This window comes from Mus pahari, chromosome 8, assembly GCF_900095145.1.
Source record: "Mus pahari chromosome 8, PAHARI_EIJ_v1.1, whole genome shotgun sequence".
In the NCBI taxonomy this organism is placed as follows: domain Eukaryota; kingdom Metazoa; phylum Chordata; class Mammalia; order Rodentia; family Muridae; genus Mus; species Mus pahari.
The window spans coordinates 22,464,000-22,476,087 of NC_034597.1; the positions used below are offsets into that span (position 1 = coordinate 22,464,000).

The following is a 12,088-nucleotide window of genomic DNA, read 5'->3' on the forward strand; positions in this document are numbered from 1 at the left end:
CACTGGATTCAGCTGTAAGAGGGGCACTGGATTCAGCTGTAAGAGGAGCACTGGATTCAGCTGTAAGAGTTCAAAGCCCTTTGAATCATCAGCTGGGGACTTGACTGAGAGGAGAGGAGAGGAGAGGAGAGGAGAGATGGAGAGATGGGGGGGGGGAGAGATAGGGTCTCAGCATTCTGCCAGGATAGAGAATCTAAACTGTTAGATCCTCCGCTCCACAGCTGGGGAATCCAGCAACAGAGAGCAGGGGCCCTCACATGAGGAGGGAGCATGAGAACAGGCTAAAGCTGCCAGTCCCTTCCTGCTGAGTACCCAGTCTCTGCCGAAGAAAAGATGACCTGCCCATACACTTTGGTCCTCAGAAGTTTCTTTGTGAGGGACTTCCAAGCTAGATATAACTCAGTCCTTCCTGACAAGAACTTTGTGGTAGGAAAAAAAAAAAAAAAAGAAAGAAAAAGAAAAAAGCCTGAGAGGGAGTCTCAGGAATGGGGGCCCTGGAACACTCCCGAGCTGACAGAGCCAGCCACTGGATGAGTCACCTGGTGGAGGAGAAAGATGACACCCAGAAACCACACTTGTACACATGAGAGGACAGTGGGAGGGCCAGGGGACAAGGTGATGTTCTCCACTGGCAAGACAGGGCTGGCTCCCTTAACCCATCCTGCACGGAACAGCTTGCCTGGGTTGCTTTTAAGGCTCTCGAGATCTGGAGCACTTAGCACTAAGTCCACGGAGGCAAAGGCTGAGACTGGTCAGTGCTCAGAGACGTGGGAGAGGGAAGGTAAAGGGGGCATGAAGGCCCAGAGACCACAACCACGCCAACCCCATACCCCAGGTCCCAGCAGTCTGCACTCGCCTCACCTGGCCCTGCTCTTGGCAGGCTGGTTTCTTGGCCTAGCTGAAGGGTTCTTGGCGATGACCACAGTCTTCAGGTCCTGCAGCGAGGCGCGGAGCTGATTGTAGACTCGCAGGAAGTGGAATTTCTCATGGGGCAGCACAAAGATGGCGGTAACAAAGCGGTAGCCCACGAGCAGCTCGAGCACATGGCCATCAGCGAAGGCACCCCGTGGCTGGGTGCAGCTGCGAGTGGGGTCTAGCAGCACGGTAGAGAGCGGGACGCGGCTCAGCTTGAAGCTGTTGCGGTTGCGGCAGTTGTGGGTGCCACGATTGGGCATGGGGTTGAAATCGGCCTTGATGACGTTGAGATGCTGGGACGTGAGCAGCAGCCAGTAGGGGATGGCAGCAGACTTGACGGCCTCGGAGGGCGCGCAGCAGGAGCGCCGCACTGCTGAGCACAGCGTGCAGCTGGCCCATTCGATATTGCCCGAGTAGTCCCCGGCAGGTGTCTGGACCATGCGCTTGTCACTGTAGACCAGGTAGACAGGGAAGCAGCCCTGGCTGCGCTCCTGAGAGCCCCCGGCCACCTTGTAGAAGGTGAGCAGCTGGCGCAAGAACTCCTGCAGGGTGGTGTGGCTGCCATAGAGGATGGGGCTGCACAGCATGGCCATGTGCTGTGGCGCAAAGCAGGAGCGTAGGTCAGCATGGAACTCGTGTAAGTTGGCAGCATCCGAGATGATGAAGAGCGTGTTCTCGCTGTGCCGCACCTTGAGCACCAGACACAGCTCCGGCATGAGGAAGCCGAACTCCGTGAGGTCGCCGTGCGGGAAGCAGAAGACAAAACGCAAGGATGAGAGGATGTGCTGGCTGCTGCCTCGGGACTCTTGGTGTGGTATCTCAAAGACTGCGATGCCGAAGTCAGTGAGCACAAGGCAGGCAGCGAACTGGCGGATGCTACCTTGCACGTGGATCAAGAAGCACCACAGCACCTTGAGGATGCGGATGTGCTCCAGCAGGAAGTCCTCGTCGGCGCCTAGGGCCCACTCCAGAGCCAGGCGCTCCTCCTCAGCCTCCTCGTCTTCGTCTTCCTCATCCTCTTCTCCCTGGCCACTCCCCTCCTCTTCCTCTGCGTCTGGGGGTCCCATTTCAAAGTAGCGGTTCTCAGCAACATCCTCCTCTTCCTCTTCCTCTTCCTCCTCCTCGCCCTGCTCACCGTGGGCTTCCTCGCGCTGGTTGGCAGCCTCAATCCAGGCAGGGAGTTGCCGTTCAATGGCCTGGCGGATCAGTGTGCTGAGGCGCTGGATAAAGTCCTGGTTGGTGGCTGTGTAGCCAATGCAAGTGAAGGGCAGGAAGATGATCTGGCCGGACCCAGGCACCACCTGAACCTCTGGCTCTGCATGATCTGGGCTGTGCAAGAAGAGACTGGGTCAGGGACACAGGGACATTCTATCCCCTAGTCTGCTGTTGTATGTAGTCCCCTAACTCTAGGAAGGCCATCCTTGGGTTTCCTGAGCCTCTCACACAGCTGAGCTTGTCAAGTGGCTGCCATCAGGATGAGTCCACGCGTCTACATACTGCACAGCACACCCTGCCCAAACCATGCTGGCTGCCACAACCAAAGTGCTATGTAGACTTCTGTCATTCGGATGCTGCCAGGGGCCAGAGGCAATGCAGTGCTTCAGGGTGTGAATCACACTGTTGAAAAAGGCTACTTCTATTGACAGCCTGGTTTTCCAGGGCAGGAAATCATGTTGGATGGGTCCTAGGACCTTTCCATTTAAATTTCAGCCCCTCTTGGCCTCTACAACCCTCCCATGAACAAGAATTAGAAATACACTTTTGTGGTCAGATATGGTAGAGCAAGCCTTTAATTTCAGAACAGGGAGGCAGAGGCAGGTGGATCTCTCTCGGTTTTGAAGCCAGCCTGTCTATGTAGTGGGTCCTGCGCCAGCCAGGGGTATATAGAGATCTGGCCTCAAAAGTCACTCATCAATCAATCAATCAAGCCAGGTGGTGGTGGTGCATGCTAACTTTAATTCCATCACTCTGGGGAGGGAAGGAAGCAGATCTCTGAGATCGAGGTCAGCCTGGTCTACACAGTGAGTTCCAGGACAGCTAGAGCTACACAGAGAAACCCTGTCTCAACAACAAAAAGCCTACAAAAACAAAACAAAAAAATAATTAAGCATACAATAAACAAATCAAAACAGACTTCTGCAAAGGGCCAAGGAGCTAATGTTTCCTGGTGTGTGTGCTGACCCTCCCCAGGTAACTTTGTATAAACAATCATTTAGGCATAAATAGCCAAAGGCTTAACAGGCTCAGCAGGCAAGGGTACTCAGTTCCTGCAGAGCATCTAGGTTTGTCTCCCAGCACCCACACAGTCCCTAACACAGTCGAGATGCCCTGTCTTGGCCTCCAGAGGCGTCAAGCATACATGTGGTACACACATATATACATGTAGGCAAACACTCATACACTTAAAATGAAATAAACAGACTTTTGCTTGTTCGTTTTGAGACAGGATCTCTTTATGTAGTGTTAGCTGCTCTGGAACCTCCAGTGTATACGAGGCTATCCTCGAACCTATAAAGATGTGTTTGCTTTTGCCCCTTGAGGGCTGGGATTAAAGAAGTGCACCACCACACCCAGAAAAAGAAATCTAATAACAACAAACCCAGCAGGAGCCAGGCAAATGGCTTCCACCTTTCATCACTGCCAGCAGGAGGCAGAGGCAGGCCAACCTCTCGGTCAAAGCCAGCCTGGTCTATAAAGCAAGTTCCAGGACAGTCAGTGTCTCAAAGACAAAAACAAACAGACAGACAGACACAGAGACTATAATAACGAAAGCAGGTGGGTGGCTGACTACCGTAGCCCGTCTCTAAGGAGGCTGAGGGAGGAGGGGTGTCATGGATTGGAGGCCAGTCCAGGCTAAATGAGACCCTGTTTCACAGAGAGAGAGAACAGTATCATTTCACTAGCTCCCAGTACAAATGTGACAAGACCCACACTGGCTTTGACTTGGCAACTTCTAGTGTACGATAATGTCAATTAGGCAGCTGAGGAAAACCAGACGGCGCTCATCTCGACTGCACTTGATTACAGAGACTTCTGTGAACAGGCTACACTGCTCAACCTGCAGCACTGAACACAGCTGTGCAGCTGGCCCTGCTGGCTCTCCCCTCTTCCTTACCTCACACCGCCAACAGCTCCTGGCACATCCCTCAGATCATCAGAGGCCACCTGCCAGAGGAGAGAAGCGTGAGCCCACCGCCAAGGCTGCTCCTCAGCACTCACTGGGTCCTGGCCCTCAGCTGCCTTGTCACCTCCACACTCCGCTCTGGGTGAGCTCAGGAACTTGCTGCCTTCCCCCCGTCTGACATGCACAACCATGGACCAGAGCCTTTTTCCATGGATGTCTGGCATCTGGGGGACCTTTGTGCCACCCAAGGGGTCAGGTGCTTTGTTTGGTCTGGCCCCAGGCAGGCAGCAGTGCACATGATGGAAACTGTTTCTGGCAAGGCCCCCAGTGCTTCCTGCATACCATGTTAAGCCTAGGTCAAGGACCTTACTCTCCTTAAGGTGCCAGTCTTCAGGAGGTAGGGCAGGCAAAGCCTCTGCAAACAGTCTTAGCATCACATGACCATGACCCTAGCTGTGCAGAGTCATGGAGCAGAAAGGCCCAGGCATCAAGCACACAGCACCAGGCACTCCGTTTCCATCTCTCTTTTCAAGGGACACAGAAATGAGTCCCAAAAACCTAGACAGCAACTACAAAGAAGAGCTAGAGTCACACTGTTCAGACCACCACGGTGACATGTGGGAAGGGACTGAATGGCCTCTGTGGTGCTGGGCATTAGGGGAGATTCCCCTTGGACATCCAGCTTATGTTTGCCCAAAGAATGCCCACCTTCCCTTGCCCTCAGGGCCCAAGAGAAAGTACTGCCTAGTCCCGTGGGGTAGAGGCGGCCAAACTCAAACCCTTAAGCACTTGGCCTATGACCCAACAAGAGACACATCCAAGAGAAAGACTACACGACACACAAAGTACCCAGAAGTCTTCGCCACATGTGCCACACTCTAGCAGGCCATATCTCAGTGTGCACAAAGTCAGACAGCAGCAGTATGGCCGAGAAGAGTCCCTAGGAGCACACGAGGGCATTACCTGTCCTGCAGGGATAGATTCCAAGGAGTCAGAGCAGGCTCGGGCAATGGGCCGGTGGTCCTCGGGTGGCAGACTATCAGTGGATGAGAGGCTGCTGGCAAGGGCCTCTTCCTGTACAAACATGATACCTGCAGAGACGGGGTGGGCAGAGATGGGGTGGGCAGGGAGAGCAGCTGTTCAAGAAGAGGCTAGGCCTTGGGCTCAGGGCACGGCCAGGCACTAGCCAGACCCCAAATCATCATATGGGTCACAGAAAAGAGATGCAGTAACTCCTGAGTACGATGCTTTGCTCCCTGCATGGACCCAGTGGCTGCTCTCTAGCGTGCGGTAGGGAGAGGCTCCAAGCAGCGAGGGAGCCATAAAGACCAAACCTCCAGAGGTACATTCCAAAGACAGGAAAATGCAGAGAACAAAGTGTGTGCAATAGAAACAAAGATCTATATGCCAATCTATAAGGAGCTCTTACAGATTACAAAGCTCTTATAGTCCTCAAAGTGAGCTGCTTGAGAACTGTAGGAGAATGTAAAGACTGCAAATAGGCATTCCACAGAAGGAGGACTAACAGGGATAACACAAAACAACGCTTGCACAAAGGAAGACAAACTGAACAGGAGACTACTTTTTCTCTTCCTGTGGCAAGGTTAGACCACACAGCCTGGTCTACCTGTCAGAAAAACATCGTGGTGATGTATTTATTGCTAGCCTTGGGCATATTGGAACACTGTCCAAAGAAAGGGCTACAGGTGACCCTGTGCTCTCATCTGGCATCTCTGCAGGGCTCACAAGTTCCAAGTACAGGCCCCTTCACCAGGAAGCCCGGCTTTGCAGATTTGATTCCTTGCACAGCTAGTATTGAACCCACAGGGCTGCTTTCCCAGGTATTTTATGAATAGCCTGTCTGGAGCCATTACTGCATTCCAGTTTGCTACTGGTTAAAGGGGAAGCTCTTCCCCCACCCCTACTCCTGACTTTAAAAACAACAACAAACAGCAAAAACAACAACCAACATGTTTCAAACGGTTACTAGCTGGCCTAGAAGAGCCATCTCTCCACAGCCTGGCTTTGTTACTAAACAGCCACCATGGCCCAATTAAATGACTACACTCCCAAGAGCCCCACAGGTATCCCGTTCAGCTGGACTGCTACCTACAACAGGACAACTCACAAGGCGCAGGTTCTCTGCCCAAGCCCGGATACCCCATGAAGCTGCAGAGGCTGCGGGGCAGGAAGGCGGTAAGCACACAGACATGCACGAAGCGTCCCAGGCTCTGCTGATGTCACCCTTGCTGCTAAAATGTCTTAACCCAACCCAGCTTTCAAGATTCATCTCTGATACCAACTCTGCTGCAGTCCTAAAAGTATTCCCAAACTGTTCTACCTTGTTCTTCCATAGGCACAAAGCCTGTGTCCCCAAGTGGCTCCATGGTCTTGGAGGGACTGTCCTGAAACCCCAACTCAGGCTACAGGAAGCAGCCCCTACCAACTAATCCTGCTTAGCCTCGGCAGTGCCAAGCGCTTCCCCACCATCAGCTCACGCGCACCTCTCGTTATTTACCACATTTCATCAAATCTAAGGTGTGTGGATAAGGTGCCATCCTGGTCAAAGCCGATGTCCACAGAAGGTATTCCCACGGCTCCATCACGATTACCAGCTGGCTGACAGCAACTAGGGGACGCCACTGACTGAAAGACGCATCTCAATTTCAGATAAGTCACAGGGTGGAATGTGTGCACCTTAGAATCGATGAAGTTAGGATGTATCCACTCTGGAGTTGAGAAAACAGCTTCCAAGAGGCTACAAGTTGCTTGGGATCTCGGGGCCAGGAACATGGGACAGGAACTCAGCTGCCTGCTTCTAGTCACGCCTACAGCACAGCCTTCTCTCAGGCCAGACAGGGCTGGGGAATGAACTCTGGCACTATGGACAATGACCCTGTCAACCTTCCACTGCTCTCACAGCTAGGATGACCAGAGGACTGGGGTTCCCCAGCAGCACCCACCTCAGGCAGGCCTTGAGTGGCCAGGGTAAGTGAGTAATGCTGTTCCCACACAGAAGAATCCCTGTGCACCCAGGCCAGCTCCAGTAACACATGGCCAAACACACACACATGTGGGTGCCTCACATTTGTGAAGAAAAAAAAAAAATCAGTATTTTCTTGCCACTACCCCCCTCGCCCCCCCAGCCTTGTTTGGGCATGAGGAAATGCAGACAGGACAATCTGTCCACTTCCTTCCTGGACCATGGCCTGTACAAACAAGTGGTCAGAAAGGGCCACTCAGCAGATGGGATAGGGGACACCAGAGTCCTCAGACAGGGGTCTGACCTTTGTCATTTCTCGCCCAAAGGAAAAAGATGTGCACACACAGACATCCACTGTAGTTTTATTTACAAGAGGTGTAAATATGGGACAACATCTCTCAGTGTCCAATGACTTGGGGGCAGGGGGGGACAGACTACAAAGCACCCAGGGGTGATAGGGCAGCAAGGAAGGGGTAGATGAGGCTTGCCCCAGGCTGCTGCAGAGACTTCAATACCACAGGGTACAGTGGCTGCTGGCAGTTGTGGCCCAGAGGAGACACCCATTCCTCCTGCCTAGCCAGGATCTGCTCTTGGCCAACTTGCTCTTTGCTTGCTTGTCGCACCCATGCATCCACGCATGCACACAGCACCCATGCATCCACGTACACACAGCACCCATGCATGCACACAGCACCCACGCACTCACATGCATCCACGCACGCACACAGCACCCATGCATCCACGCACGCACACAGCACCCATGCACTCACGCACTGGCTCAGCAAATGGTAGAACAGGCTACGTCCTGGCCTGGCTGCCCTGTCCCCATAAGTCTATGGTTGCACACTTTCTATGTAGTATCATAATACTGTGGGGAGCTGAAGAGAGGTCAGGGAAACTTCCTCAGAGACTCAATCTTTCTTCCTCTTTTATGAGGAAAAAAAAAAAATCAAAACTTTGTCAAAAGTTTGACAAAGCTAATGGGTAAATGTGCCGGCACCTAGCTCTACCGCCCCACTCTCACGACTTCTCTTCAGTACATCACAGTTGTGACTTCAGGCTGAGGGGTTCTGGGCTTCTGCCTCAACATAAGCCAAGTGCTGTGTTTTTTGCAGCTCAGTCTTCTCTCCCTCACAGGTCTGCCTTTCCCTGCCCTCCTGGTGTGCATACCACAGTTTGGTGCTGCTAGTGGGTAAAACTTCCCTTTCCTCAGTATCTTAGCCCTCTCAAGAGAAGTTTCCTCCAGTGGGGTCACCAGATTAAGGAGTAGAAACAGATTTCTGGCTCTTAAAACCTAGGGCCAAACTAGTTTCCCAAGACCTCACACCAAGTTCTGCGTCTCCAGGAGCCTGGGCGGGTGGCGTTCTTTCCTGTGTCCCGAGCCTCAGCTCCACTTGGGACGGCATACCTGCCCCTCTTCCGTCGGGGCCAGGCCGGCAGCCACGCTCATGCCACCTGGTTCACTCACTCATCTCCGAGGATGCCTGGGTTCAGAGGTGAAAGCCCTTTGAAAATTCTCGAAGGCAATGGGTAGGTGAAATGGACTGTTCGTCCACAGGTCCGTGGGGACAGGCAGCCCGTCTTGGTCCCATAAATGCAGTATTTTGGGGTTTGGCCATACCTGAGTGCCACAGTGGCATCACAACAGTAAAGCTCTGTATATAGTGGTCAAGGGCCCCAAACAAGGCCTGGCTTTCTAGAAGCTGACCTGCCTATGATGGCCACAGGGGAATGGATCCCTGTAAGTCAACAGCTGAGCCTGCTCAGGTCTCTCCAACACCCCCCGGTACCCTACAGGAACTGACGTGACATAAAGGGACAGGGGTCCTCACTAAGCAAACAACAGTGCTGAAATCAGGCCAGGCACCTCCCTGCCATGTGCCATCCAAGGAGCCAGCCTGCAAAAAGTGCCAACCCCCCCAACCCCCCCAACCCCCGTGCCTGAGCCTGCAGGAAGCAGGTGCCAGCATTTTTCTCACGCATAGCCCTGCCTATGGTCCAGGCAGAGCTGAGCAGCTCCGCTGAGAGCAAGACCTGCTTGTGATTACCTTGGTTGGAGAGGATCGGCTGAGGCAGGGAGGCTGAGGAGGGAGCTGCAGGAGGGGAGCCGCTAGGTCTGATGCAGGGTGCAGCTGGGAGCCGGAAGTCCTCAACAAACTGAGGAAGAGTATTGAGTTAGTCCAGGAGGGAAAAAGGTGCAGGAAGAACAGACCCGCTAAGGCCAGGGATGTGCAGGAAAGAGCTCAACATTCTCCCAACTTAAGGATGTTGAAAATAATCACACAAATCACATAGAAAGTACCATTACCATACCGTAGCACTCCCGAGGACCCAGTCTAAGGTTCCATAGGTAGGGGGTAGGGGGCTGGGCATGGGGCACTAATACTCAGAGATCCCTGAGGGATTCCATGGCTCAGTTTCCTCAAGAAAAGCTGGATCCCTAAAATTCTCACCTTCTTTTCTGCGTTGCTTAGTTTGGACTTGACATCTTTGGCTTTCTGAATTGCCTTCAGCACTTCCACAGTGTCCAGCTCTTTCTCTGTGGTTGCGACATCATCTAGACAGATCTACAGAGTCCAGAAAGTAGCTTACAGTATGGAGACTGGCAAAGCATATTGGGAGAACGGTAGGTCCTGCTGAATACTGGGTTTGAGTACCCTACAGGCCCCAAGAGGATACTGGGGACTAAGGGAGGCTCCTCACCACCACATAAGTAACAGAACCACCTTAGATGGCTCATGAAGATCCCATATTGCTTAACAGATCTTTAGGGAGTCCCTCTCCACTAAGAGAAGCCTCTTGGGAACCAAGAGGAGGGCATGAATGTACCAAATTCCCTTATAGGCAGAACTCAGAACTGTCAAAGAACAAGAAAAGAACTTTCTGGACAAGGGACTACAGGGGGCAAGATTCACTGACTGGAAGAAGGCAGGAGTCTCCTTCTGGGCAAGCAGGGAGAGCTGTGGGCTGGCATGCAGGCAGAAGGGCCACATGAAGGACACCCAAAGCACAAAACAGGTGCAGACACTATGGAGCCGGGGAGGTTTTCCAGCTCTGGAGTCACAAAAGGGAAAACAGCTTTTTTGTCCCCCCACCCCACCCCGCTTTCTCTTTTTCCCTCCCTTTCCTTTTCTTTTCATTCATTCATTCATTCATTCATTCATTCATTCATTCATTCATTCATTTTGAGATAGGGTCTCACTTTGTCACCAGGTTGGCCTTGAACTCATGGGCAACCCGCTTGCCTCAGATCCTGAGTTCCTGAATTACAGGTATAAGCAATCATCTCCAGCAAGAGATGACATCTTATAATAATTGTCTTAGGGACAATGTGGACAAAGTGACACCTGGTGGGGACAGAGAAGTCTGGAGAGAGGCAAACAGACTCTTGGTGTCTTCTGGCCTAGGATCTGCAGAGAATGGATTCTAAGGACTGTAAGAGAATGGGACTTGCGATAAGGCCTGCTGGAGCTGAGGGGAGGGACCACACCTGGGAAAGGACCTACTTGGTTAGCATGGTGGCACCTGTCCAGTCAGAGCCAGTAGGCAGCAGACATAGACTGGACTGACCCAGTAAAACAAAACAACAACAAAAAAACTCAAGACGTGTAGTCAAGCACCAGAGTGACTAGCTGCCCAAGCAACTGATAATTTTAGGCATCTCACATAAATTAAATAAAAATCCTACATAAAACTTTAGACATCTTAGTCTAGGCTCCTTACCTAAAAAATCCAATGTTATTTTTATCATTGTTTTATCTGTTATTTTTTGACATAGGATTTCTCTGTGTAGCCCTAGCTGTCCTGGAACTTGCTCTGTAGATCAGACTGGCCTTGAACTCACAGAGATCTGCTTGCCTCTGCCTCCTGAGTGCTGAGATTAAAGGTGTGAACTACCACTGTCCAGCTTCTAATGTAGTTTTTAAAAGCTGGAAACAATCCTTCAGTGTCCACATGTTCCTGAAGCCCTCCGAGCCTGAAGCTCTGGCACCCATGAAGCCTGCCAGGGAATAAACAACGCCAGGAGAGAGGTGGGGTCTGCAGGGGTACTCCCATGGGAGCAATGGCCTGCAGACCTGAAGAGCAGACCTCCTCAGAGGCAGACAAGGGCAGAGCGGACAGCTTTCCCTTGCTCTGCCCTTGCAGGCAGGCTGGGTTCTCCCCACCCTGCTGAATCTCTGGGCTCTGCTTCTGGGGCTTACCTCAGAGGCTCGTTCTCCAAACTGGGAAAGCACCTTGGTCCGGTAGTCAGGGATGATGCTCAGAGGGTTGTTCAGCAAGGTCAAACGCTCCAGACACGGCAGACTGCCTATGCTCTTGACCTCATCCAACTGCAAGACATCAGTGTCATTTGGCCCTGCCTTCTAACACCTCAGCAACAGAATACACATTTAATGAGTGAGCAGAATTCTACTGGTTTTCTTTTTTAAAGATTTTATTTATTTTATGTATATGAGTATACTGTAGTTGTCTTCAGACACACCAGACAAGGGCATCGGATCCCATTACAGATGGTTAACCATGTGGTTGCTGGGATTTGAACTCAGGACCTCTGGAAGAGCAGTCAGTGCTCTTAACCACTGAGCCATCTCTCCAGCCCCTGGTTTTCTTTTCTTAAAATAATAAACAACAAGGTCCAGCAACCCTAGATCCTGAGGCCCTCAGGATCGGGGCTCACCTGCTCAATCCGGTTGTCTCGGAGGTCCACATTAACCAGGGAGTAGAGTTTGTGCAGACCGCTCAGACTCTCTAAGAAGTTGCCTGCCAGGTTTAGGGTTTTGACATTGCCCAGTTTTGTGTGCACGCCTTCCAGGGAGGAGAGCTTGTTGTAGGACAGGTCAAGGTGCACGAGGTTGTATAGGTGCTGTAGCAGCAGGGGAAACACGGTGGCAGCAGAGATTAGTCCTCCAGGGAGGTCACTGTGCCCTTTAGAGCAACTGGACCAGTATATGAGGCAGCTCTGTAAGTGCCCTGACGAAGCTGAGAAAGGAAGGCCCTCTTCCCTCTTCCCACAATATAACCCGCTGGCATCTCCTATCTACAGACAGATTAGGGACGAGCACTGA

The 12,088-nt window shown here is 52.1% G+C and overlaps 1 protein-coding gene across 3 annotated transcripts in view; it reads right to left on the reverse strand.

Moving 5' to 3' along the window:
* Window positions 1–12,088, reverse strand: part of Nisch (nischarin) — a 37,219-nt gene that overhangs the window by 5,239 nt on the left and 19,892 nt on the right. For 2 of the 3 annotated variants that reach the window (XM_029541355.1, XM_029541356.1), the window contains exons 10-16: window positions 11,701–11,886; window positions 11,225–11,353; window positions 9,476–9,589; window positions 9,071–9,179; window positions 5,003–5,130; window positions 4,031–4,080; window positions 862–2,244 (exon numbers count right to left, since the gene is read on the reverse strand). In XM_029541355.1, coding sequence (XP_029397215.1) covers window positions 862–2,244; window positions 4,031–4,080; window positions 5,003–5,130; window positions 9,071–9,179; window positions 9,476–9,589; window positions 11,225–11,353; window positions 11,701–11,886 — 2,099 coding nt within the window. Of the gene's footprint in view, window positions 1–861; window positions 2,245–4,030; window positions 4,081–5,002; window positions 5,131–7,718; window positions 8,507–9,070; window positions 9,180–9,475; window positions 9,590–11,224; window positions 11,354–11,700; window positions 11,887–12,088 lie in introns of those variants that run through there. The other variant, XM_021204173.2, reaches the window with a different exon arrangement.